General features: G+C 34.3%; 1 protein-coding gene across 3 annotated transcripts in view; it reads right to left on the reverse strand.

The window, feature by feature from the left end:
• LOC129246066 (protein quiver) overlaps positions 1-23,951 on the reverse strand; it is a 47,433-nt gene that overhangs the window by 14,202 nt on the left and 9,280 nt on the right. For 2 of the 3 annotated variants that reach the window (XM_054884593.1, XM_054884591.1), the window contains exons 2-4: positions 16,988-17,445; positions 10,003-10,135; positions 389-436 (exon numbers count right to left, since the gene is read on the reverse strand). In XM_054884593.1, the coding sequence (XP_054740568.1) occupies positions 389-436; positions 10,003-10,072 (118 nt within the window). In that variant the 5' untranslated portion in view covers positions 10,073-10,135; positions 16,988-17,445. The remainder of the gene's footprint in view (positions 1-388; positions 437-10,002; positions 10,136-16,987; positions 17,446-23,951) is intronic. The other variant, XM_054884592.1, reaches the window with a different exon arrangement.

The following is a 23,951-nucleotide window of genomic DNA, read 5'->3' on the forward strand; positions in this document are numbered from 1 at the left end:
AGTAGCGAACCCGAAAAGAAATGTGCACTTGAAATATTTTGTAGTAAACAGATTTAGAAAGTACGATATGTATAATATATAAATTTATATTTCTTTTTTCAGTTATAAATTCCAATAAGTACCATAAATAGTTGGAATATTTTACTACTTTTTAACAAGTGTATTCACACATTTCTCTACGTGTTTAATAAATCATTAAATATTTTCAATTTGAACTAAAAAATAGCTAGCGGCTTAAATAACTTTTCACAAGTTCCAAATTATTTAGTACAAAAATTAAAAATATATGTTTATAATTTGGTATTTATAATTAGTTGGTTGGCGATTATTGGATTTTCAATTTTAATAGGGAATTTTGCATTTCAGTTTACTACTTTCACACACTTACATGGAAAACAATTGTCCGCCATTGTATATTTCGCACAAATCAGTATAACTAATTTGGTAACAAGTATTTGTTGAAATAATTGCAGATGTATAAATCATGATTTATTTCGATTTGGTCGTTTAGGTCGGTGGTATTGTATTGGATGAGTGGTTGAACATAAGAAAGTAAATAAAGTAAAAAACAGAAAGTAATAATTGGTTTTAGGCAAATACTCGGTTCAATAAAAATAAAAATATATTTTTCTTCCTTTAATTTAGTAAATTTCGTTAATAATAAAAACACACAAAAACACATTAAAAAACATACTTTGCGCGTTGAGAGTCACACCTCTAACATTACAGCCCACTTTATCATGCCGATAAATGCAAATTGATAAATTCTCAATATATGAAGATAGTTTTATAGAAAAACAAAGTGTAGGGAAAGTAAGACAATGTGAATACTGAACAACTGGCTTTGCTCACCGGTATTTTCAGCTTTTAACAAAGTTGAACAAAATAATAGATATACGAGTAGATACTATATTAAAGCAGCCTTGAATAGCAAATATGATGCGTATGCACATATATCTTTTTCAGGCAGGTGGGAAAACTAAATGAATTAAAGTCCATTTTAAAATTAGCCATAATTTATCGATGCGTCTCTCAGTATAATAGCATATAATTATTGTAGAACACAACTCATACAACATTAAACAAGTTTTCATGATATGAGATCTCTCAATTTCTTCTGAGAGCGGGACAGGAATTTTTTCGTTAGAAAAACAATCGCGTCAGTTCCACGAGAAACCGTTGACACATAAAATCACTCGGTAGCTACAGAGGTGCATTGTGATGCTCATGAATGATAACTCTAGTCCTATTCCGAAATGTCCGTAAACGATCCTAATTCCATAGTGAATCTAATTAGCCACCATTGGGACAAACTCTCTATTAAGTACCTTCCCAGAAATCAGAAACGTACTTTTTTAAGTTCGGAACATTTGCAAGCAAGTGATAAATGGACTTTACTTCGTCCTCTTTACTGCCCTTTCGGAAATCGTTGTCCTATTGGCATACCCTTACACTTTTCATTGTATAACCACCGTAAACCTCCTTTTTGAGAGTCAAAATTCTTTTTCCATCGAATGTTATTTATAGTGCTCAAGTGCTGTTATTAGCTGTTCTAGGCTGCTCTTCAACTTGTAAAATCAGGAAAACCAGCGATGCTTGCATATTTGGATTGCGGATTCCAAGTTCTGTCTCACTCATTCGTTCGCTACCTCAATTTCTGAAGGACCACTACGTCCTGTGATCGAAGTACGGTTTAGCGCTGTGAGGTAAAATAAATTGTGTGGACCATCTACATTATTGAAAGATTTAGAATTAGTCTTTACCGGCCTAAGGAATTGAGTTACAGGTGGATTGTTTACAAAGAAGACCAGTTTTGAAGGAGCGAGGTCGACATACTAATGGCATAGATTTCGACTAGAAAGACATTGCAATAGTCCGGCTGCCTGGTAGCCTGGCAGCCTTTTCTTAATGAGAATTGCTGGAAGAAGGTGTCAGATCCTGTCACACTTTTAATTTTTGAACTAATTGAGAAGATTAGAATCTTGTCATCGATTAGAACGATATGAGATTTAAGATCTTTGAAGGAAGCAAATGTCGAAGTAGTGGCTAGAACCGATATTCGTGGTCTAATAGTACCAGTATCAGAGCTGAAGCAAGTAAGTTGTCACCATGACTGAAGCATATTTGATTTTTTTTTTTGTTTCAGAGGAGTTGGCGAAAAGATGTTTGAACTTAATTCTGTCATGTAACTATAAGGGCTTTAATAGAATAAACTGCATCATTAATAGCACATTTTCGAATAGCAATAATCGGATGGAGTATGAGGTCTTACAATAGATACATTTTAGTAGGCCTGACTGGGCAAATAGTTCCCCTCAAATGGCTAATTATTATTATATCTAATTATTTTGGTCATCAAAACACCTGTTATTGGCCTACTATTTCTCACAAACGCATGAAAGCCCAGTGTCATTAAATATTATTGAAAACACCTCTCCAATAACGCACCATTGGGTTAATCAAATAATACATAAACGCAATTGCAATTTGCAACCTTCCATTCAAATTTGTTCACCCTCAATGTGGCCATTATCAATGCCCACAAAAGTCGCCACCATAGTATTATTTTACCACCTCACATACACATACGTATGGTACCTTATTGTCAAGGCTAAGGCATAGTCGTTTCTTCTGACCTCGTCAAATCACTTGCGAAAAAATGTTTATATAATATGTATTGTACGCCTTTCGATGTTATTGAAGGAGGAATTATTAGCCCATCAACTTGCAGACATTTCACGCCTGAATGGGCTAATACCAAGCACATGCAATACCTACAGAGCCATGTATGTATGTATGTATGTGTGCATGTCTAGTGGCACACGCGGCTGAACAAATAAACAAATAAAGATCGCAATCAAAATAAAAACAAGTGAAAGGTGGAGCGTCGCACACGCTAATTTCCAATACTGCATGCACGTGTATGTAGATATGTATGTATGTATGCATAAGAATATGGCTCTTATCATATACGTACATACACCAATTTTATATAAATATTTGCAAAAGGCAACTATAGTATAATACTCATATTTATATTTAAAGGTCAATAGTACTTTGAACATTCAGAGGCGATAAATATTTTAATTGCTTGCTATTAGATACGAATATATTGCTCTATTGATTTCCTTCCACTTTATTTGACTTTGAAATTTTTAAAAATTAAGAAAAAAGCATTTCTTAATGTGGCATGCAAATTGATTTCTTTGAAGATTGGAAAATAGCCATATCGATGAAGCAGATGTACATATGTATGTGTGTGGGAGTGAAATCAATACAACTGAATTTGGAAATTTATTCAGGAATGCGTTATATTGTTGTAAAGGAAAAATGTTTAATTGAGCGCGGAAAATTTATTTTTTAAATTTAATAACAAAAAAAAATACTTTACATGCATCCCAAAATACATTTGAATACACTTGTATACACATACAATATTCGGTTTTGTGCAAGTCATTTTATGTAAATTTTTTGTTACTTAAAACTAATAATTCAGGGTAATTGAAGAGATGCAGATACGTGCTATAACTTCCCAAAACCAATATTTTCCTTTTTGCTCTTTTTCAGATAAAACATGGGAGACTACAAATTAACTCAAGAAATTGAGAGACATGCATTTATCGACGCTATGTGTGCGAGTCACACCGATTTAGAAATTTCTAGCTTTCTCCCCTGCACCCGTTCATTCGTCCATAAGCTTCACCATGAATTGGCAACTTCAGGTGACGTTACAGATTCTGCTGCAAAAGGCAAAAAACATGAGGAGTGTTGTGACACTGTCCGATCTGCAGAATTTATGTAACAAGTGCAAACCATCATTGGCGAGGACCCACGACCCGAAACGACCCGCACTTATATCCGGCCAAGGACCGTCACTCCAGCATGCTGCTACAACAACAGGACCCATCAATGACAGTTTATGTCGGAGCAAACACGAGTGAGTTATCTGAGTGTGTGTCGGAGTGAGTTATCTGATCAAAACGCTTTCTAAACAAAATTAAACACACTGAAGCAATGTTATGGTTTTTTTTTCTGACGAAAAATATTTAGACCAAGACCAAAAGATTAACTGCATAAATGATAAAATGACAGATGGCTATATTCCAATCCTACAAAGAATTCTGTTGTTATGCGCACGAAGTTTCCAGCCACCGTGATGGTACTCATAGGTGTTGTGAGCAACAAAGGACGTGTCATACAACCGCACTTCTTTATTCAAGGATTTCGAGTGATATCTTCTGCATAATCGAGGTTTAGAGACGCTAGTGAAACCCGGGATATATAGTGTATGCGGTGACAGTCCATAATACTTTGCTCTTTGACAGTCAGCAATACTTTGCTCTTTCACACAAAATGATGGCGAAAATGAAAATTTTCATGACCACATAACACCGAGCGTGTGGCCGCCTAACACCCTTGACCTTAATCCTCTGAATTACTACGTGTGAGACGTAGTTGAGCGTGGAACCAATAAGCATCCTCATAACACCGTTTCTTCTCAGAAGGCTGCAATTAGTACCGTTATAGTCAATATGGATAAGGAGCATTTGATTCGAGCATGCAATCGTTTTCCTATCACCCGGATCGAGGAGGTAATGGTAGCTAATGGAAATTTTATTGAATAATTTGGTAGATATATAAAAAGTTAATGTTGTGTAAAAAATTCGTGAATTTTTTTTGTTGTTTGGATTCTATTTCTTCGTTGTAAAGCAATAAGGCGGTTTACAGTTGAATGCGAATGGTCTGGCATCATGGCATGTGTAAATTATGTTTGTTGCCGTAATTTTGAACTGTCATACCGATGTTTTTTTTTGTTCTAGCGTTGTAGTAATTATTTTTTCACAAAAAAATTCATAACTTTGATTCAATTTCCGTCTGTCTGCTCAAAATTTTTTTTGTTGTTGTTCAGGAATGATAAACCTTTGTTTGTTTTTACTCAAGAGCAGTAATTAATTTCTGATTTTTATTGTTGCGTTCAAGGGCGATGTTTATTGTTTGATTTTTTGTTTTGTTCGCTCATAATTTTTATTTAATCCGCAAAAATAATAAACATTTTGTATTTAAAATTTTTCCAATATTAATAATTGATATCTAATTTTTATTACTTCGCTCAAAAGTAATTGCCTTTGTTTGGTTTTTATTACTTTTTTGAGGAACAGAAATTAATTTCCGATTACACTGTACGACAAAATCAAACTTTTTCCATAATAACAAGGTTCCGGTAATATTTAAGGGTTCATTTCGTTAGTGGGTAGTGAAAAAATTGGTTTGGTAAAATTTCAATATATTTACATATGGAAGTTATCGTATATATTTTCCCTTTTGACTCATTTCTGGCGATTAATTAGAATTTTCATCATTGATGTATTACTATAAGAGACTTCTAATGTCTATAATAAATATTTTTGTGGTGCATTTTAATGCGTTATATCCCTCTGTTTTGCGTATTTCCGGCACTTTTCCTCAAAAGAGACAAAAAGGGTCCGCTTATTGAGGAGTTAGAGAGTTAAGGCATTCCAATCTCTCCAATTTGCCCGTTCTTTTTTAAGATAGAACTGCTAAAACGTAGGAATCACATAATTTCCTACGCCGATTTATCAAAAGAGTGTGCGAAAGGTGGTACCACTGAGCCCTCCTTTTATCACCGATACACGTTGCTTTTTTTTTGTTGCTCCTTCTGCCAAAATCCAGCGTCGGTACCTTGTTACATTTTTTGTTGCACAGTGCTATTATTATTTTGCTCAAAAGCAATGATTATTATTACTTTTTTATTAGATGCGCAATTAAGTTCCCGCTGTTTATCAATAGATTCTGCCAGCAGTGTATACTAGTCGATTCTAACATATCCTAAACGTCATAAACCAAGCTTAGACATATGGTAAGCAAACTGTTTCGACACATTAGTGATTTTGTTTTGGTATCATATACTTTTGGTTTTGTGAAAATGTCTGATTTTGTGCCGAATAATCGTCATTTGCGGGAAGTGTTGAGCTTCCCCTTTCATTCGAAAAAAACAGCGGCTGAAGCGCATCGAGGGCTGCAAAAGTGAAACAACGTGTCGAGATTGGTACCATCGCTTCAAAGACGATGATTTTAATGTTGACGTCCGTCCGCGTGAAGGAAGAACCTTCGAAGACACTAAATTGGCATTCCTCAATGAGGATCCGTGTCAAATGTAAGAAGAGCTTGCTTCAATATTAGGAGTTACCCGCCAATCCATTTCCAAGCGATTTCATGCTTTGGGAATGATTCGGAAACAGGGGACTTGGAACGTCGTTTTTTCGCCTGTGAACAACTGCTCCAGCGGCAAAAAAGGAAGGGTTTTCTTCATCGCATCGTGACGGGTGATGAAAAATGGATTCATGTGGGACTGCCCGGTCATGCTTCTACGTCGTCGCCTCGGCGGAATATTCACGTTGCGAAGGTTATGCTATGTATTTGGTGGAACTAAGTTGATGTTATTTATTATGAACTGTTAAAACCAAGCGAGGCCATCACTGGGGAATCGCCTTCAATTGCTGCGATTGAGCCGAGCACTGTGCGAGAAACGGCCGCAATACGCGGAGAGGCATGAAGAAGTGATTCTACAGCATCACAACGCTCGGCTTCTCGTTGCCAAACCCTACCACGTTAAAACCTACCTGGAAACACTGAAACAAGAAATCTTGCCCCACTCGCCATATTCTCTAGATATTGCGCCGTCCGATTATCACCTGTTCCGATCGATGGCATATGGTCTAGCTGACCAACAGTTCCATTCATATGAAGATATCAAAAAATGGCTTGATCCGTGGATAGCATCAAAAGAAGATTAGTAGCACCGCGACGGTATACGAGATCTACCAGAAAGATGGGAAAAAGTAGTAGCCAGCGATGGGCAATACTTTCAATGAGTCACTTGTAACCTTTTTTTCCTAATAAAATTGTATTTTCATCATAAAAATTGCGAGAACTTAGTTGCGCACCTAATATTATTAATTTATTATTTTCTCTTTAGAATAATGATAACTTTTATTGAAGGCGAATCTATTAAAAGTGGTGTTGGTAAATCAGCTGATCTGGTTTTTTCTTTCGCTGTGTCCATGTGGCTGTCAGCACAGAATAAAACAAGACGAATTTATTTTTTGTTTTCTACTTTTCCAATACTTTGCCGTGACAATCAAACATACAAAATATTGTTGTTGGTCTAGTGCCACCACCTTTAATAAATGCGCCTTGCTTTTACTTAAATTTCTCCACATCATTGTAATTTTTAGCGTTTTTTTCTATTCCATTTTCGCTCAGTCGAAACTGTACGCCATTTTCAGCTTTAATTTATAGAAAACCGAAATTGGCTCTTATTCTTGAACGAGAAATATATGTATATGAAGAATATCATTATTTTTTAACTAAAATTCGATAAAGATTTATTATTCCCAAGCAAAAAATATCAAAATCCAAAGTTAATTTTTCTTTAAATTAAAAATAATAAATAAGAAAATAAAAATTAGAAACTTTAAAAAATGTCAAAAATATGAATATTGCTAATTTAAAAAGATTTGCTGTTATTTTACACGAATACCATATATGAATTTTGCTTCACTATCAATTTATTTTTCATGACTACTTTAGCTTTAGAAGTGTAACGAAAGCTCACATAAAATTAAGACAAAATTACCGAAATAATATAGAAAATACTAACAATTTCAGCTTTCAGAGAGAAAACTGTATAAGAGTATCTCAATTGTAGTTTGTCACAATGGATGAATTCGATTTCTTCGTCCAAGTGTGCCCACTCTTTTGGCATCCATTTTGACCTAAGTATCTGGGAAATTGCTGAAAAAGTTGGCCACAGTCAAGTTTCTTGAAAAATTAAATAAAATGGGAGCGACTAGCTCAAGGAATTATAGTTTAATATATCGCATCAGCATCGTTTCAAAACTGCTGAGTGCATTACCAATAAATGCATAGAAAATTTTTGCACAGAAAATTTCTCGGAAACCAATACCGCGAAGACGCTGGTTTGAATGCTCGACAAGCCATTAAAAAGCCATTACTGACTACAAAAATACCAATGTTTCCACAACAGACGGCTCTACATTACCAGAAAGACCCGGATTCTGCAAACATTAATGAGAAATATTAATATTCTTACAACAGCATTAATAACTTCCAAATCACCACACAAAATAACAATAAGATACGCTTCAATTCGATTGAAAACAAGAAATCATTTTCTTAGATGAGTCAAAATTCAAGATTTTCAGTAGTGATATTAGGTCGCTCGTTAGAAGAAGAAGAAGTATCAGGTCAATCCATAAGTTCGTGGGTTTTTTTTCCAAAATTTCACTTTTGTACGATTTTTGCATACAAAAAATTATTCGTGGAATATAACGGAACTATTTATATTTTCTTTGATATATTGTGCATTCAACATTGATTTTAATTGCAGATAGAAGCACGTGTTGTTAAAAAATAAAATGGAATCTTCGAACGCGTATAAGAGGCGTATTTTGTATTTTTTTTTATAAAATGGTAAAAATGCAACAACTGCTGCTGCAGAAATAAACACTGTTCACGAAGAGGATACCTTGAGTGTAAGGACTGCGCAAAAGTGGTTTCAAAATTCCGAAGTGGTAACTGCGACTTGGAGGATGCCCCGCGGGCTGGTGGTACTCCGACGCCTTGCTCAAACTCGTGGAAGCTGAGCCAAATTTGACAGTCGATATGATAGCTCAGAGGTTAAATTCATCGCATGGAACAGTTCACAGGTATCTGGTTCAGTTGGGAAAGGTTTCAAAGCTGGGAAAATGGGTTCCGCATAGACTTTCCGTCGCCAACCTTCAGCAGAGAGTGAATGTGTGTTCTCAGTTGCTGCAACGGCTTGAAATTGAAAGTTTTTTGAACCGTATCGTTACTGGTGATGAAAAATGGGCCCTGTTCGCAAACGCCAATGGTTAGATAAAGATGAAACACCAGAAGACATCTAGAGATGGCCTTCACCCCGAGAGGATTATCCTGTCTATTTGGTGGGATATGGCCGATATAGTTTATTATGAACGTCTGGGACCAAACCAGACGATAACCGCTGATTACTATTCCCATCAGCTATCAAACCTGAATAAGGCACTTAACAAAAATCGGCCGTCTTTAGTGAATAGACGCAAAGTTTTGTTTCACTACGACAACGCAAGACCTCATATCGCAAAGCAAACATTAGGCAAGCTGAACGAGCTCGGATGGGAGCTAATGCCGCATCCACCATACTTTCCGGATATTGCACCTTGTGATTATCACCTTTTACGTGGACTTCAATCCCATATGAGTAAAAGGACTACTCCTCAAAAGAAACTATAAAAAGGGATATCGGAGCGTATTTTGGCTCCAAGGACAAACAATATTTTGAGCAGGGTAAATTGTAAATAATGAAGGAAAATATATTATTGATTAATAAATACTTTAAACATCTTTTTTACTAATTTTAAAACCACCTTTAAAAAACGCACAAACTTATGGGCTGGCCGATATTTAGCGCTTCAGGAAACTGAGTTTTCGAAGAACGCTAAAGCAGGTAGATAGAAGCAAAACTGTATATGGAATAGGAGTGCTTAATAAATATATTTAAAATGTTTTTGGGTTTCTTTATCAAACTCATTAACTCGCTACTTCTAAGATCATATACATACATACATATATTAATATTTATAAATTTTTTTCTTTCGTTTCAAATAAATTTTCCACTAATCATTTGTGACATCTCGTAGGCGCTAAATATTCGTTAGCTATGAAATATGCATGTAAAATTTATTAAATTTACATAAATTCACATTTTCCTTCATGAGTAGCATATATGTGTGTATGTCCGCATGACGCTTTGCATTATCAACAATGGCAGATGATGGCACTTATTTATAGATCAAATGTTATTTTTATAATTTGTATGAGTATTTAAAAGTTTCTGAGGAATATACCATATTTATATGTACATATATATATATATGAATTCGAAAACGTAGTGCTCACCTGTAAATCTCAGCATCCATTTGTTGTACGTGGAGGTTGGAGTCTTCGTTGTTAGTCCCCAAAGACCCATTCTAGACAATTTTCGATTCACTTATAAAAAGTTTGTAGGCGAATTTTTGATGAGTTCTTTGAACTAAAATTTGATAGAGAAATATGTGTGTGTATATGTTAAACCATTGAGCAGAAAAATAGTAACAAAAATTCTAAAATTATATATTAGTAATTGAATACGACGCACAGTAATGTTGGAAAAAACTGGAAGGAAAACTTAAGAATTAATGAAATGCAGAATAAGAATATAGCAAGAGATGAATTGTTGTCTACCGCGAAATATTCGTTATTGGATCAGGGCAAAAGGGCTACAGCCGATCTATGAAGCTGACGCTGAAGATAACTCTGACGCTAAGACTGACGATGACGCTAGTGCTGAACCTGACTTTTACACTACTTCTGTTAGTAGTGAAATTGATTGAGGATATAGAAGTACGGATTACGGAGAATTTGGAGTTGCAATTAGTTGTGTGTGATTAAGATTTCCAAGACTAACGCTGACTAGTTGACTCGAAGCTCATTCGTCCAAAAGCTGTCCGTTGCTAGCCAGAAGAACCCGCACCCTCATTGTAAAGGGTGGTTAAGTTTCAAGGGCCTGTGTTAATTTTGAATAAAATACAATTTTTTAGGAAATGATTATCATTTCTCTTTATTATGATAATATTGGTATGGCTCAATTACGTATGGAATAAAATATCGGCCAAATGGCCGGCACGGCCTCGGCGGCATACCTCCAAAGACCACCAAATGCAAATAGTTCCTTTGGAAACTATGAGAAACCATTTCATGAGAGCCCTGACTTGCAAGCTCATCAGCCATGTGCGGGGTAGTCCATCTAACGTTTTGAATTTAATTCAGTCACAAATAAAAGACGCATAAAAAACTTTCATTGAGTTTTTTTTATTAAAAAGTATGAACTCTGGCTTCTCCCTGACATCGCGTGGATTTTCCCACTTCCAAAAGCGATAATTCTGTTTATTAAGAGTTATATACAGTTAGAATTTTCAAAAAATCGATTTTTTTTTTAATTATTCACTTTATTTTTAAATAAAATTACGTATGAGAAAATAATCACACTTACACTACTGAAATAAATGAACGCTGTATACCTGCACTGACGCTCAATGTAGACTGCTGCCTTATATTGTATTTTTAAGATAAATTACAAGAATTAATTTGAAACGAACTGTAGAGGCAAACAATTAATTGCTCGGAACAGTTTGTTTCAAACATTTCTCTGAAATACGAGTATTAGGAAAACTAAACATATTTTGACTTATACTTAATAAATCAACACCATTTTTTAACGAATCCTTTTTGTCACGTAATTTTAACTAGGGATTATTTTCGGAGGATGTCTTATTTTACAAAAAGTGGAGGATGTCTTATTTTCGGAAAAAGACGGTAGCAAAACTGTATAGAGTACTGCTTTCACGTCCCGGTTTAATAGAATACTCTCCGAGGCGAATAAGCTCTTCGTTTCATTGGACTTTGATCTCTCGGTTACTAAATTTAGTTTTGAGTCTCAATTAAAAGCATTGATATTTAATAGTTTTGCCTTTTAACTTCGCTTTTTTAACTTTTACTTAAAGGGAATTGTAATATTACTTAATTTTACTTGCAACTATTGTAGTTTGTAAGAACTATATCTTGGCTGCAAGAACTGTAATTTCGTAGACAAATTTGAAATAAATAAATCAATGTCATAATATGCTTAATTATCAGGCGGTAAAATGGCGCCCGAAAATTGACAATGAAACCAACTTCTTTCTCATTGTATATGTATTATGCCCTTAAGGGTCCGGTCTAGAAATTTCCAAAAATCTATTTTTTGTTTTTTCGATATCTCGAAAGCATAGTATCTTAAGAATATACTGTGAAATTTTCATGCGAAAATTCCCAATATTATAGCTTCTACAGCCCACCAACTAGGTAGAGAGCGGTCCGCGCCCTCCTGTAGCTCCAACTTTAAACTCATTTATCTCGACACGACTTTTTTCGGTCTGGTGTTGTCAAAAAAAAAATTATTCAACCGAATTGTCTGAAATTTTAATATGTTTTTCACAACATCAATTTTTTAAAACATCAACCTGTTGGTTAGTTGCTTAAAGTGATGATTCATTCAGAATCTAACTAGCGCTTCCGCACCATTTTGTTGCCACATTGTTGTTACCAATAGTTATTTACAGCAAGACTATATCCAGTCTGTGTCGTTTAGGAACCTTATTAGGCTGTTGACGTCTAAGGCAGACAGTTGCTCGAGACTCTCGAACAGCGTTTGCCCAGAGTTAATATTCTGTGCTTCCATAAGGCAGGGCATTCACAGACGAAATGGAAGATTGTTTCCTTTTGCTCCGTTGTTTACAACTATGACAGTATGTGTGTTGATAGTCATGACTGCCGTTAGTCTACAGTAGGGTTTCTCATTTCCCGTCACATAATGATTCCCGGGAAACGAGAATATTTCGAAAATATTCCCGGGATTCCCGGGAAAATCGAGTTTTTATATTTACTAATTAAAATAAATTTATTAATTTAAAAACAATTAAAAAATTCATTTTCACATATTTTATTCATATTCACAAAACAAAAAAATTCATATTTATTCAAATTCATAAAACAAAAAAAAAAGTTATTTATTAGAAGAGTTTTTAAAATGAGTTCTGAGACAAACTAGCGCATTAACTGAATTGTCGTTGAGTCTTGTCCTAATTTTGGTGACAAAAAGGCCAGCAGTCGAAAATACTCTTTCACTTTCCACTGAAGTTGGTTTAATGCAAAGAAGAGCATCTAAGAGCATTTTCAAATTTTTGGTTAACTTTCCACTAGCTTCAAATAAATTAAATTCTTTTAATATAGTCTTATATTCTGTATCTCCAGTACTTTGTTTTTTGGCGCTCATACTATTTATAGCACTTTCAAGCTTTCGTTTCAAAACATTCGCGGGCATTTCTGAAATAGGCGGTGTAACAATTCTTTAGATAATTTAACCATTTCAGACTTCGACGACATTTCAAAAAACATATCATCTTGATTGGAGTACAATAAACTTGAATTATTTAGGTACTTTACCAATGAAATTAAAATTTTGGATCTTCGAGTTGTCATACAGAATTTAAAATTTTGTAATAATTCTCGAGATATTGAATTATCTAACGCATTTAACGTTTCTATTAGGAACGATAGTATTCCCTCACTCTTTATTAAATCCATATCACGTCGACATAATGCATCGGACGCTAATTTTACTGGACGTAAACAAGTAATTAATGTGCTTACAATTTGGAACAGCTGATCTTCCTTTTCAAGTAGATGTGTAGCATTAACTTCGCATAGACTTTTTTTAATCGGAATTCTTATTTGCTCAAATCTTTCCAACATATCTAATAAGCTATTCCACCTTGTCGTACAGTCTAATGATAGGTTTAATTCTTTACCATATTCTAATTTGACATTTTGCTGAAGAATTGTGTTACGTACTGGCGATTTTCTGAAAAATGATGCTATCTTGCGGATTTGTTTTATTGCATCCTGGATATGAGGTTTTAGATCTTTGAATTTAAGGTCACTTATATTCATATGACATCCCTTCAAATGTTGTGTTTTCGTCTTTGTCAAGACAATCATAATTATCAATGTCGCTATCATCATCTGAATCTAATAATTGGTCTACTTGGTGCTGCTGATTTTTTTGCAATAATAATTCTGTCTTAGTAGAACCAAAAAGGGTATCCAGAACAGCCAAATGAATCCCATGTGTGTAGCATTGTAAATGGAAGGCAGGAGCTAACTTTCCAAATTTCACCATAACGGCTGCTCCATCAGTTATGATTGCAATAATATCTGTAGATAAATTCAAGTTAAATTCCTTTAACCGCTCATTAACTAAATCTAATGTTTTTTCAGCTCCACAACTTCCTTCAATTCTTATTAATCCCAAATTTTCAAATATCCCACCATTGGACATAACATTGATATTCATGTATCTACGATTACGGCTGCTTGTCCACTCATCTACAGTTAAGCAAAATTTTTGATTTGCATTTAGAATAGTTGAAAATCTATATTTAAGTTTTGATTTAACTTCGGCATAATAGTTGAATATAAGATTCATTATGTGTGAAGGATTTTTAGGAAGAAAATATCCTTTCGCACAAATAGATTCACGAATGAACGTACTTTTCGAAATAACATTGATGGAAATTCCATCTACAGCTGCTAGTTTTGCAAGAATTTCTTCCAATGATTGTTTATTTACATATTTTAAAATGGAATTTTGATTTCCTGAAATTGATTTATCAGATTTGTCCGGCGATGAAGTACTTGGAGCGTCGAATTTATTGTTCTTGGTAACCAAATCTATTCCATGTTGGATTTGCATATGACGATTTATTCCACTTGTGGAACCTCCCTTTCTCATTATCACTTGATTACATTTATTGCATTTTGCTTTGTCCTTATTAGTAGAATCAATGGTAAAATAAAATCTCCAATTTCTTTCTGACGACATTCGTATTTTTTAATAACCCTTTAATTTTAATATTTAAACTATCAGTGGAATAATAACTAATTGTTATTAAAATTCAATTAAACTTACTTAAATTCACAAAGAAATCTTTTAACCACTTTTAATATATAACTTTTTAAAATATAAAAAGTAAAGACACCCAAACGCTATGACTTTTCAAATATTTGTGTTGCACAGCTGTATAATCACGAAAACAAGAAAGTCAATGCTTGCTTAGCTTACTTTGTTTTTGAATATTTTTAAATAAAAAAAATAAATACACCCAAACGCTATGACTTTTCAAATATTTGTGTTGCACAGCTGTATAATCACGAAAACAAGAAAGTCAATGCTTGCTTAGCTTACTTTGTTTTTGAATATTTTTAAATAAAAAAAGTAATTTGAATTTTTCATTTTAAATGATAATAAATGTTAAATAATCCCGGGAATTTACGTTTTTTTTCGGGAAATCGGGAATAGATATTTTTGCGGATTACCCGGGATATCGGGAACGGGAAATCCCGGGAGAGAAACCCTAGTCTACAGGCGTCCCGCCGTTTCATGTTTATCAACCTCGACGATTGCTTGAGGTTGTAGGTGGGCCATAACGTCCTGCTGATTTTGCATTTCGTCTGGTCTCTACAACTACAATCTGCGATTCGAAAGTATTTTAGGGAAATTGCATTCTTGATTTGCACCTGGAAGACACTGCTGGTATTAGCGAGATGCACAGATTTTTCAATTCCAAGTCTATGAGAATATATACCAGCTCCAACACCACAATCCATTTTACTGCCATCTGTATGGACTGTGGTATCTAAGTTGTTGAGAATCCCTTATTCCATTCCTCCTTGGATGGAAAGAGAGTGGCAAAATTCCTGTTGAAAGTTACCGTTGGGGTGATGTAAGCAGTCCTCTCCGAGGTCAACTGAGTTTGTCGCAATAATAGACTTGCGTGACCATAAGTTTTTTCTTTCCAGCGGTCCGCTTCATTTAACCTAAATGCATTCATGGTTGCAGTCTTCTTAATGTGTAGGTCTATTGGAATAACGTGTGTCAGTGCATTGAGAGCCTCTCTAGGGCATGATTTGATTGCACCAACCGTTATTGCACATGCTGATCTTTGTATTCTGCCGAGTAATTTGGTATTGTAATCTCTGCCTAGAGCTTTCCACCAAACTACCGTACCATACGATAAAATAGGTCGTATAACCGCCTTATACAGCCATAATGTATGCTTAGGTTGAAGCAATTTCTGTCTTTCTTACCCGTTCTCTGACGTTTAATTTCCAGCTAAGTTTGGAATCCAGAATTACCCCTAAGTACTTTGCGCTGGATGATAGTGAAAGAGTTTGTCCGTTAATATTTGGTAGGGTAAAAGTTGATACCTTATATCTGGTGGTGAAAAGCATAAGTTCTGTTTTACGTGGGTTTTTTTCTCATTTCCTTGATCCACCGCAGAATGGTTGACAGGTAATCGTAATATGCACACCATTCATGAACCATACGGAGATCCAGCATCTTCTCTTTACAGAATGCTACAAGATTTACACCCCTGGAGTCTTCCACGATTCCCTTTTTGTACTCGACGGAATAGCTCTTTCATTTTGTACTCTTTGTACACATCCTGTGGCCCAAGTGTTAAGCTCGCCTAACGCCCTTTGGCTGATCCCACTGATCGTATTGGGGCACAGTCCTGACACCGCCCGTACTAGAATAAAATTATTATTTTAACTATTTTGTATATATTTTTTTCATTAAAAAATTGAAAAAAATCCGATTTTAGAGTGCAAAATTCAAAACCGCGCGATTTTGTCAATTTTTTTTTATTTTAGTACGGGGCATAGCTACAGTCATACTGATTAATAATTTTTTTGGTTTTTGTATTTTAGATAAATAGAAGAGCCAAAATGGGCAACACCGTCCAGGTCCAATTTTTCGCGAGGATCATCTTCAGCGTCATTTTTAAAAATATTATTTTTTTCTTTTTTGTGTGTAAAAGTAGTTAAATAAAAATCTTACAAAATTTAAATATCGTTTTTAATTTTTTCATTGTAAAAAAATCCTTAAATTTTCGAGCTCTAGACCAGCGGGACCCTTTAAAAAATCTTTGACAGGTGAAAAACCTTTACATACGCTCAGACCTCCTTACACAGACGCCATTTCAAAATACAAAACCCATCGGGGGAAAATGCGGGCTGTGCAGTGTGTGAACAGAAAAAAATTTTTTTCAGAAATTAACTCGCAAGGCACTTTTCTTTCGAAAAGTACATTATATGTATGTATGGCATTATTACTCTTTCAATGGCTTTCCGAAATGCTTCAGCTCGCCGAACTTCATAAAAACACATTCATTGCCATGCCTGATAGCACCTTTACTCTTGAATTTCTATATGGTAAACTAAGGTCAAAACAAATATAGCTTACCTTTCATCCGCTTTTCGTAATTATGCACTATTTCTTCTATCAGCCAAGCTTTCCGGAATAAAACGCCTCTTCAAAGTTGTGTCACCAGTACTACATAATCCAGCATGTATGACATCCGGTGTTTTCCTCAAACTCGTTTGGCTCTGTAACAACTATCCTTTATTGGATGTAAGTGCTTTTCTGCTTCTTCAATGCAGCGTTTTATCACAATCGAAATTCATTTTAACCGCATTTCTAAGTCGTATCATATAATTTTCACAGATTGATTTTGTTTGCAATTTATCATAAAATACTTTTACTTAAGAGACAGTTATGCAGACGGTAGCAAAGTGATATAATACATTTATTTACATTAATTTAAATATTTTAGTGTATTTTCGAAGTGATACACACATGCATGTTTGTGTGGTTGTAGATGCGTTTAGTTTATTATGTAACTCATTCACTATAGCAAAAACCTAAAATAAAAATAAAAAAAGGGTTTTTGAATTTAAATAGCATGCTTGTAGAAAAAATATTTATTTTTAAATTACAAGATTATGTTGCTTAGTAAGGTGCTTAAATCAAGACATAAAGGACCAGTGCCACGAAAGAAACACTAACTTAAATATATGAAGACCAAGACACTGTGAAAATGAAATTAATGGTCGGGAACTAAAAGTTATTCTATAATTTTACAGTAGTTCTTTAGTTGAGAGATGGTTTTTTCATAGTAGTTAGGATGAACTAAAAGTGAATTTCATCTAAAAGTATATATTGGGTATGGGGATAAGTTTCCATCCTTCCTTAGCCAAAGTTACGAATTATTTAAACAATTAAATAATACATGATATTATGTGAAGTATGTGGCATTGGCAGCTATAACTTTACTTCGTCTTTCACGTCGAAAAATTTGAGTTCTTTTGACTTGATTCATTCATTGAACCAGTACATAATGCTCTCGTAAGAAGTGAACCGTTCTCCAATAAGAGCTGACTGCATTGATCGAAACAGATGGTAATCCAAAGTTGCAATTTCTGGGGAATACGGCAGGCGGGGCAGAATTTCCCAATTCAATCGCTCTAAATATTTCTGGGCCGATTTAGCAACGTGAGGCCTGGAATTGCCATGCAGCAAAGCCAGTTTGTCATGTCTACCGTCCCATTCCGTCACATTAACTGCAGTCGATAACGATCGCCAGTGATGGTTTCAGATGGTTTAAGTAGTTCATAATAGATGACACCCTTCTGATCCCACCAGAAGTGCAACATAACCTTTGAAGCATGAATATTTTGTTTCGTTGTCGATGGCCTTAGTTCACCTGGTAGGCTCCAACTTTTTCGACACTTTGGGCTATCATAATAGATCCATTTTTTATCTGCCGTTCAAGAAGCATCTAACACGTCAACAAACGTCTCTCGATATTCCTCTCCTTCAACTGATGTGGCTCCCAATTACCTGCTTTTTGGATCATTCCCAACCGGTGCAAAAATTTATCGACGGTTAATCTGTCAACATCCAACTCTTTAGACATATCATCAAGGGCTCATCATGCGCCGAATATTATTCATCCAAGAATTGTTGTAGTTGAGTATCCTCGAATTTTTTCGGTGCCCTTTTGCGATCTTTATCACTCACGTCGAAATTGCCACTTTAGAATCGTCAAAACCACTTTACAAGTTGTATTTGATGGAGTGTGATTACCGTAAATATTAAACAATATACGACACGTTTCAGCAGCACTTTTCTTCAAAAGGTTATAATGAAGCATGACGTCCTGCAGATGACGTCAGATAAAAAATAATCTTTACGCTTCATGCGAATGTCAACTACTGCGTTCGAGCCCTCACATATACACCTTCAAATCACCAGTATATTACTAGAGCGAACACAAAAATAGTATCAGCAGCCACCTCTTTTACGAGGGCGGAAACTTATTCCCATACCCAATGTTATATTAAAAAAAATTCTTGGCGCGCACACTTCTGTTAGGTGTTTTTCCGAGCTCCTCCTCTTATTTGTGGCGTGTGGCAAAATTTACGAATTTTATTTTGAGAAACCTTTTGCAAAATTACACAATTATTGAGATCTAGCTTGAACTTCCTAAGAACAAGGGTCGTTTGAAAAGTCCGTGCAAAAATAAAAACTACTAAATTGTTTGGGGTGAACCTTTTTTTATTTTTCAACATAGTCTCTTTTTAGGCTTATAAATACAATTCGTTCAATTCCGTTCTAGTTTGACGATCCCTTCCGAATAATATGATTTGCGCAAGTTTGAAAAATAACCATTCGTTTCTGCAATCACCTCTTCGTTTGAATAAAATCCTTTTCTCGCCAGCCATTTCCTCAAATTGGTGAACAAATAGTAGTCCGAGGGATCCGAGGGAGCCAAGTCTGGAGAATAGTGGGGATGTGAAACGAGAATAACGATAGAAACGAAAAATAGGTTTTCAAATATTTCCATTAATTTTGTGACCACAACTGTGGTGGAAAACGAAAATCACTCGACTTCCTCGATGCCAAATACAAAGATATATACCCATCTGGTGTGTCAAACTTTGTTCTTGTCTGTTCTTCCAAGAGATGATAAACATAACTTCTATACGCGCTAGTAGTGTCAACCCTGTGACTTTGCGTGGACTTCTCAAACAACCCTAGTATTAAAACCAACCCATTCTGAATAGCAACCCAAAATATTTTTTCGAGATAACTTAAAAAGCCAATTCTTCTAATCTTCATTCAAAAATCTAAAATATCACAAATTTTATGTTAGAAGTATTTTTCCAGGATTGGTGGCTACGTAGCTGTGTGAGAGTTAGAATTGGGTTAGCCAAGACTTATAATACGTTCACATATAAGGAGACGATCTAATTTTTCGTGCTTAACTCCCAATCCGTAATTAAAAGGCGAGATTACCCGTACAAAATTTCTCTCCCGAAATCTGAGATTATAAAATAATCCTAGATTATAACTATACTTTTTTAAATACCACCCTGTGTTATCGATAATTATTTTTACGAATGTTAAGAGAAACGTCAAAGTAAAAACTAAATAGTATGGACGCCGGCAGAGAAAACAGGTTTGGAGACATAATTATAATAAAAATTTTGTTAGATATTATTAATTAAGCATTCATATTACAGAAAAAAACCTACATATGTATGTCCATAAACGCTTTGGCCTGTTATTGTTTATTAAAAATTGTAATATCGAATTTCGCATGCGTATTGCTGCCATCATTTATTGCAACCTCAGTGAACGTCGGATTTCCTCCAACTGTTTATTATTAGCAGCCCATTGTGCAATTAAATTAACTATTCCTTTTCCTTGTCTTTTATTCATTTCGTTAATAATAATTAAACAAACAAAATATTCCACCAATGAAGGAATATTCTATGAAGGAAAACCTTTCAAAACAGCACTTGTCAATTTTGTAGGTAATCTGCCAGATGTGAACGGTTAGATTAATTTTGTAGATTTATTGGTGATTACTGCATATGCGAACGTACTTTTAGGGGTTAGGTGGGTTTGAAAATTTCAAAAAATCGAATTTTGTTTTTTTGTCTCATTAAATAGTACAGTATGTTTAAAATACTCTCCTAAAATTTTAAGTCAATCCGAGTAAAATTCTAAGAGATAGACCCTTCAGAAGTTCCGCCCATTAGGCCACGTCAGTTGAGCGCTTCGCTCGTATACGTGTTTATCTCAAAACTCCATTTTTTAAGTCGGTGGACACGATATCTCGAAAAGTTATGAAGCGATTTAGATCAAATTTTGTACAAATCTTTGAAATAACATTATCTAGTTATTGAACGAAGGATTTTTTTTTTTGTTAATTACAACAATTTTTTTTTAGCCAATGTATGTCGAAAATTTCACTAAAAAATGTGTTTTTTGGTTCAAAGCCTGTCATAAATTCAAATTTTGATTTTTTTTTTCCTTCGTACAACAACGAGATTTATCCATGTACTAACGAAATCCGTTTGGTTTTCTGATTTTAGATGAACCAATAATGAGCTATGCTGTCCACGGTAAGAGGATTTTTTTTGAACGTCAAGGAAGATGAGGTACCAACGGCTGAGTTTTCGAAATTTTTAAATACAAATTTCACAAAATACTGTTTATATATGTATCTTAGATACAGTGAATTGCTTAAATAAAATATATGATTTTATATACTAAAAAAAAAATAGTCAAAATCTTCTTTTTTTCAACCTCTGAAACCCACCTAACCCCTTTAGGCACAATTTTAACTTAGATTATTCTATCGTATCACTAATATGTGTTTCTGGTTGGCCGAAACACAACTTAACGTAGAAAACATAGAGAGCTGTAGATTTTAAATTCGTAAGCTATGTTTCTAAGTACGAATAGAGCTGTGTGAGATTATATGGTATATTTTTTTTACGTATTTTGAATAAAATTCCTCCAAATATGCATTACAAATAGACTTTTCGTATAAATATAAAATATATGGCAACGCGAGTTATATATGTAAATAAATATTTATTCCTATTTAATAGTTAAGAAATTCACGTTCTTAAGGAATTTAACACTGTTTACTTCTTTTTCTAATTATATTATGTTAAAAAATAGTAATCCTAGAAATTGAAAAGGAGAATTTGTATTTATAAAAAAAAAAACAGAAAAATACAATATTTATTCAGCTTTTACACAGCAAACGTATACTACTGAAGACTTATTTCAGCATTAAAAAATACAAGGTGACGCAAAGTTAGTCACCTCATCGGAAGATTTTTAGTTTTTGCAAATGGCATTGTGCGTCAATCATATTTGACACTTGTGAACTAGACAGCTGGAGTATACAAACAGACAAGCTATAGAGCTCGTAAAGGTCAAAATAAAGAGTTCCACCACAAAAAAAAAAAAATTATTTTGAGTAATGGAAAATTGTATGTTGATTAATTTGTGCCACCTTATACAATTAAAAGTACTCGCGTCAAAGCGAACTCTCGAATCCATTTATGGTCCGTTCTGTGCGTTTGTCTTTTAGTCGATAGTCTGGTAGCAATCGTGATGACGTACTGTGTGACAATTTCTAAGTTTTTACGAAAACTAAGTTAAATCTATGGACTGGCTCACAGCTCTCACAAATGGTAACTTCATTGTCAATTCACTCAGTTGTTCAATTTGCAGCATACATCTAGGCCTAGAAAACATTGAAGTAAACCGAGAGTTTGTGAACTTTTGAAGACTAGGCTCTGAATAGATTACAGCAGCTTCTATTTTTGATCTGTGTGTGAAGAAGTATTTATGCCAATTAATGTTTTATATCCACTGTACGTTATTTTTTCCTCCTTATTTTTAAATTCGGGCAGAATTTTTGTGAAGAGTAAAAGGTGAACTTAGCGATTGTCAGATTTGGTTAAGTAAAGAAGTTGCATTAATTTTATTTGCAGAATGAAATTTCTGCTGCAAAAATGGCGAGAATGTTGTAGAAGGCTATCGGTTACTAGGTTATGTTACAAAGAAATGCTTACAAGTTGAACAAATTACTCAAAGTAGTTTTAGAAAACGGATTTATGATAGAATGAATATAGGTTTTGCATCACAATAATGCACCAGCCCACGCTGTACTGGTTCTTCGAGAGCATTCTGCTAACAAAACAACAAATAGCGTTAGCCCCGTATGACTTCTGGTTATTCCTTAAGCTCAAGAAACCGTTCCGCGGACACCATTTCGACACGATGAAGCAGATGCAAATTGAATCTGCGCGCTTTGATAACTATTTTAGAAATCGACTTCAGCAATTGTTTGGAAATTAGCAGAATTATCGGTATAACTGATGTAGAAGTAGATTTAGAAGATTAAATTAATATTTAAAAAACTATAAGCAACTTAATTTTGCTTTCTGATTACAATATTAAGATACCATTAGTTTGACACTAAGTAACAACTTCTTTAAACTTCAAAGCCATTAGTAGAACACGGCGGACAAGTATTTGTTCATCAATCCCGTCTAGGTTTTCGGGACAGATATGTTTATAGACGAATATCTGAGTTCTCTAACATCGCACATTCCCTTCCGTTGCATAAAATAAAAGTAATACAAACACTAGACGATAGACAACAGTATGCGGTCATAGTATTGTCTGCTGGACGTGTTTTCGTTCTTCAGTCTGGCGCATAGATTCGCATGCACATTTCCACTTTTTTTCTTCTTAATTTAATATAGACAAATTCGTTTACATTTTGCTTATATCTTAATTTGTCATTTGATTTCTATTTGCATTTTAAAAGCTTTGGAACTCGAAATACTTATAAAATTTTTATCTTCAAGCGAAATGACGTCAATGAATAAATAGGAAAAATTTGAAAACTCTTCCGCCTTTTAAAAATGCCAAAGATTGAGTAGGTCTAACATATTTATAAGCATTGAAATGTATTTACTTATACGCAAATTGTGCAGAAATGCAATAAAATCTTTTACGAGCGTATTCATCAAAAATACTCTAACCAGTAAACTCACGAAAACTCAAAACGATTTAAAATGTTAAATGAATCGTATAATTTAATTAGAATAAAATTAAAAAATTTTAAAATCATTGTACAAAATTACAAGTAAAAACACTCTTATTCTTCCTACTTTTTTTAAAGCCACCTCTGTGTGTAATTTTGTGTGTGCTTGGTCTTTCTGCCTGAGCGTATTGGTGCGGTTGCTATGCCAAATTAGAATCTTTATAGTAACATTAAAAATAATAGATTATCAAAAAAAAAAAAAAAATTAATAATAATAATAATTATATCTTTGACTAGGAAAAGAAATATCTATATTTGTACTAAAATTTGTAGACTTTTTGCTACGATTTTCTATGAAATTTAATCATTTTTTTTGCAACCTTGTTACAGAAAAGAGCATTTTGGAATCAGGTGATCTCAGCTGCGGGCATCTCTTGACGACCAGCTGAGAGTGTTTTTACTTATGGATCTGTGCAATGACATTAAATACATTATACAGAACTC

This window comes from Anastrepha obliqua, chromosome 4 (assembly GCF_027943255.1).
Source record: "Anastrepha obliqua isolate idAnaObli1 chromosome 4, idAnaObli1_1.0, whole genome shotgun sequence".
NCBI classification, from domain to species: Eukaryota; Metazoa; Arthropoda; class Insecta; order Diptera; family Tephritidae; genus Anastrepha; species Anastrepha obliqua.